The sequence below is a fragment of the Alligator sinensis genome, unplaced genomic scaffold (genome assembly GCF_000455745.1).
Source record: "Alligator sinensis unplaced genomic scaffold, ASM45574v1 scaffold551_1, whole genome shotgun sequence".
NCBI lineage: Eukaryota > Metazoa > Chordata > Crocodylia > Alligatoridae > Alligator > Alligator sinensis.
Window position 1 is genome coordinate 569,919 of NW_005842526.1, and position 4,545 is coordinate 574,463.

General features: G+C 47.4%; 1 protein-coding gene across 1 annotated transcript in view; it reads left to right on the forward strand.

Moving 5' to 3' along the window:
• The first annotated feature begins 1,125 nt into the window (after nt 1-1,125).
• The window catches only part of SLC4A8 (solute carrier family 4 member 8), a 31,141-nt gene continuing 27,721 nt past the window's right edge, over nt 1,126-4,545 (forward strand). Inside the window, exons 1-2 of the mRNA XM_025213389.1 lie at nt 1,126-1,190; nt 4,436-4,545. The exon at nt 4,436-4,545 is cut by the window's right edge and continues 1 nt beyond it. Of these exons, the coding sequence (XP_025069174.1) occupies nt 4,465-4,545 (81 nt within the window). The 5' untranslated portion in view covers nt 1,126-1,190; nt 4,436-4,464. The remainder of the gene's footprint in view (nt 1,191-4,435) is intronic.

Genomic DNA, 4,545 nt, shown 5'->3' on the forward strand with positions numbered 1-4,545 from the left:
TCTGGAGCAGTTTGAGTCAGAGTAAACTACTTACGGGTGCAGCATCTACGCGTGAGCTCAGGACAGCAGCAATTTGAGCTGGGGTGGAGCAGGCCTAGGTTGGCAGATGACATAGAGCGGGGTCAGCCCTGGGCTTTGGGTGGCAGCGGAGGGGTTAGCTGGGGCATGAGGGTGCAGAGCTTGTGGAGCCAGGCGGCAGGCAGGAGTCTGGCTCCTGGCTGGCTTGGCTGACCGGGCGCAATTTACTCCCATGGGCAGCATTTACATGTGCATTTAATCTCAGTAAATGACCTCGGTGTAAAATAGTACTGTCCCCCGCCCGTACTATCTTACCCCGGCATCAGTTAGTTTACTGCATCCTAATACCGTTGCATGTGTAGATGCTGCTGCTTTACTTCACAGCTAACTAATCTATTCCTCAATAGAGCACATGTATAGATGTGGCCCCTGCTCCTGATTTGGGACCCTTCTGCACCCCGCTTTCTGTGTCCGCTGCCCTGATTAGGGCCGAGCCCAGGTGGAGCGACAAGCCATAGTTTCATAGTAGTTTCATAGTTTCATAGTTTCTAGGGTCGGAAGGGACCTGGGCAGATCATCTAGTCCGACCCCCTGCCATGGCAGGAAAGGGTACTGGGGGTCAAACGACCCCAGCAAGATGGTCATGGAGAGACCGATTCCTAGGAAGGCTGTACGGGGGAATAGGAACAGGAAGTACAGCGTGCACAGCTTTGTGGGGTCACAAGGTCTGACATACAAGTAGAGGGACTGCTTCAATCTAGCGAAGGCGACCTTTAGGGTTGACCCTGGATAGGACCCTAGACAGACCCTTGTTGCACTGCAGCTTCTGTTTGCACACGCAGCCTGGAGTGGAATGAAAACTCATGAGCTTTATAAGGTTAGAAACATTTTATTGATTGATCGATTGATTTTGCTTTCAGAGCGTGTTTGCATCACATTTGCTGGCTTTTTTTTTCACAATTGGGAGGTCTTTTAAGCAAAGAAAGGTTCGATCCTTTACATGGAGCCAGGAGCTGAGCCTCTGAGGACACCGCTCATTAGCCCAGAAATAAGCTCGTGTTTTCTTACATATTTTCCTCTTTTAAAACAGAGACCTGATGAAGAGGCGGTTGTGGATCAAGGTGGGACTAGCAATGTCGTCAACATCCACTATGAGAAGGAAGAGCTGGAAGGTATGTGCGCTCCTGCATTGGGGAACTTATTTTCCTCTCCCCCAATTCCCCAGCCTCCTCATTTTCCATGATTTACTGCTGCCAAGGTGGGACCTGGAGCACATGACTAATGACAGTCCAGATGAAATAAAAGGGGATTTGGTCATAGCACAACTCCAGCAAGCCTTTTCTTAGAATCATATTATCATAGAAAATGAGGGTTGGGAGGGACCTCAGGAGGTCACATCTAGTCCAACCCCCTGCTCCAAACAGGACCAGCCCCAACTACATCATCCCAGCCAAGGCTTTGTCTCCCCGGGTCTTAAAGACCTCCAAGGATGGAGACTCCACCACCTCTCTGGGTAGCTTGTGAGAAAGGTTTTCTTAATATCCAACCTAAACTTCTCTTGCTGCAACTTGCTCATTGCTCCTTGTTCTGTCACCTGCCCCTGCAACTCCATCCTCTTTTGAACCCTGCTTTAGGTAGCTGAAGGTTGCTATTAAATTCCCCTTAGTCTTCTCTTCTCCAGACTAAAGAAACCCAGTTCCCTCAGTGTCTCCGCACAAGTCATGTCCCCCAGCCCCCAAACCATTTTCATTGCCCTCCACTAGACTCTCTCCAGCTTGCCCACATCCTTTCTTATTTGATTGTCTCCTCTCGCATTTCTTATTCACTAGTCCTTAAACACCGAAGACCCAGTATCCCTTTGTGCTTTCACTGACGCAGCTAAAAAATGAATGTAAATTATCGCCTTTTGGTCCTGGTAGTGGCTTAAACTCACTTAGAAATGTGAGACCTTTGGAAAGATCTCACAAGGTCCACTTAGAAACCATCCTCACTTGCAATATTTGGATCCAGATCTGGGTTTGGCTTCAACCTTCTCCCCCAGCCCAAAGTTTGGGGCCCTTTGGGCACAGAAATTTGGTTTGGACTATGGGAGGATGGGCCAGTGGTAAGCATGCTAGCCTTGGATTTGAAAGGCTGTGATTCTGCTCTGCCACAGATTGCCTCCCCTTCCCTTTATGACCCTGGACAAGACACATAGGCTGAGCTTTTGAAAAGTGACTAATAATATTGGGTGCCTGCCTTAGGACAACATGGAGGGTCTGATTTGCAGAGAACGGGGAGCTAAAATGCTTGTTTGCAACCCAAAAAATTCAGTACCCCTTTTAAAATGGGCTTAAGCCCTATGTGCCTCACCTTCCTTTATAAAAAGAGATTTCATAGATTTCATAGACGTTAGTTAGAAGGGACCTCGTGAGAGCATCGGGTCCAGCCCCCTGCCCAAAGGGCAGGAAGTCAACCGGGGTGAGATGACCCCAGCAAGGTGAGCATCCAAATGTTGCTTATGTCTACCCTTGGATTGATACAGGCTGGCTGGCTCCTGCCTTCCAGAAACCCCAAGCAAGCAAAAACGATCTTCCCCGAAAGGAATCAACCGTCAAGAATAAAGACAATTTAATAATATGAACCCCCTACTCCAAAAAATCCAGATGCCACCAGCAGACTACTATCTGGGAAAGCCTATGAAGCCACTGGGGACTTCTCTGATGCTGCTCGTTTGGTGTGAAAGGTGCCCAGATGCTCAGGGGAAGGCCGTCAGGAAAACCCAGAGTACGAATGTCTTCCATCTGCACGATGGGGATAATAGCACAAGAGTGCCATGAGGCTAAATCCATTACAGGTTATAAGATCTTCAGATCAGCTTTTTACGGGGGGGGGCATTGTAAGTAGTATGGTTTTAATGCCTCTTAATAACTAGCTGCACGAGCCTTTCCCAGAATATAGAGTTGAATGAAAATGCACCTTTAATTGCACTTCTCCGTGACGCATCAACGGAGCTGATGCCGGCGAGCGCTCACAACCCCACCGAAAGGGTCTTGCGACCCCCAACTCGAGAGATGTCAGCCTTGGCTGACCTCTCTCCTCACTCAGGCCATAAAGCCTCTCCCAGTGACAAAATTAGCAGTAAAATAAGCCGCGGTCATTTTTCACGCATCTTTTCCCCCTCGATAAGTAAAGGAACAAAACAACTCCAGCGGAAACAGCGTTCGCGGTAGCAGCAGGTTGGGATGACTCAGCCTCGTGTTTTCTTAGTCTAGCAGGTAGAACAGCCCTGCTTGGAGAGGTCACGGGAATAATTGGGATGCCGCAGGCGTGTGGCTCTGGGTTTTCTAATACAGTTCATTATCAGGAGCTGGGTTCATCTCCGCTTGCGCTTTGCCTTGTGCACAGTCTTAAGGTAATTACTTTCTGCCGTGGCTTAATGAACTGCTGTGAACGTTGTCCAGTCGGAGCTGTGAATTGCATTTTTCTGAAGGACTTTTTAAAAACAAGTTGCAGTCTTGGGGGTTTATTCCACCCCCCACAAAAAAAAAAAACGATGAGAAAATAAACCAGGTAAAGCAAATAAAGACTAGAACAAGCCCACGGCCTTCAGGAGCCCCTGAGAGAGATCCAACTAATTCGGTTTTGAGCACTGTGAATTTCCATGTCGGGGGACTTAAACTCATCAACAGGTCGTACCAGCTTGACTTTGATTTTTTTTCAAGCCAGATGATTGAAACCAGTGCAAATCCCTGCGTGAACACTTTTATTTCAGTTTAAGCACTGCCTATTTCTGGCTCTTCCCCTTCACTCTTGCCGCACCAAAACAAAGCTGCTTTAAACCTGCAAAAGACTCCTTTGAAATTGCTTTTTGTTTGAAATAGGTGCCGATTGCTTGCGCAGACAAAACCTTAGTGATTATAATTCCATAGTCCTTTCAGTATAAGGTGCCTTTGTATTTAAGATGCGCCTGCATGTGCTAACTCCGAATTTAACGGTTAAAAAAATAAAAATAAATCAAAGACGTATTTGCAAGGCGCCTATGTTGCCTTTGACTTGCACGTGAGTAGCAGGCCATTTTCAGAAGAAAACATTTGATTTTAAAAAAAGCACCTTGCATTTGAAGAATGTAGTTTGTTAGTGAGGCCAGGCGTATGGTAGGAGTGCTTTTCTGGTGTGGGAATAATATTAACTGAATTTTTTGGGAACATTTTATTCTGCAAGGAAAGGTTGCTATTTCACCTTTTTGTTCCCAATGCTGAAAAGCGAGGGAAGCTCCCACGCCGGCTTCGCTCTGTTACTGTATAGCACAAGAACCTCAGTTTGACTTTTTAAACTGCCTTTGAACCTGGCAAATTATGAGGGGCAGCTGTGTGAAAAGCCGAGTTAGGTCACGACCGTATTTTTATTACCAGCAAATCCCTCCGCTTTGTTCCAGGGCACAGAACTCTGTATGTTGGGGTCCGAATGCCTTTGGTGAGACCAGGTCACAGGCATCACCGAACTCATGGCCAAAAGCACAGGAAACGGGACCGGGCGAAGGGAGCG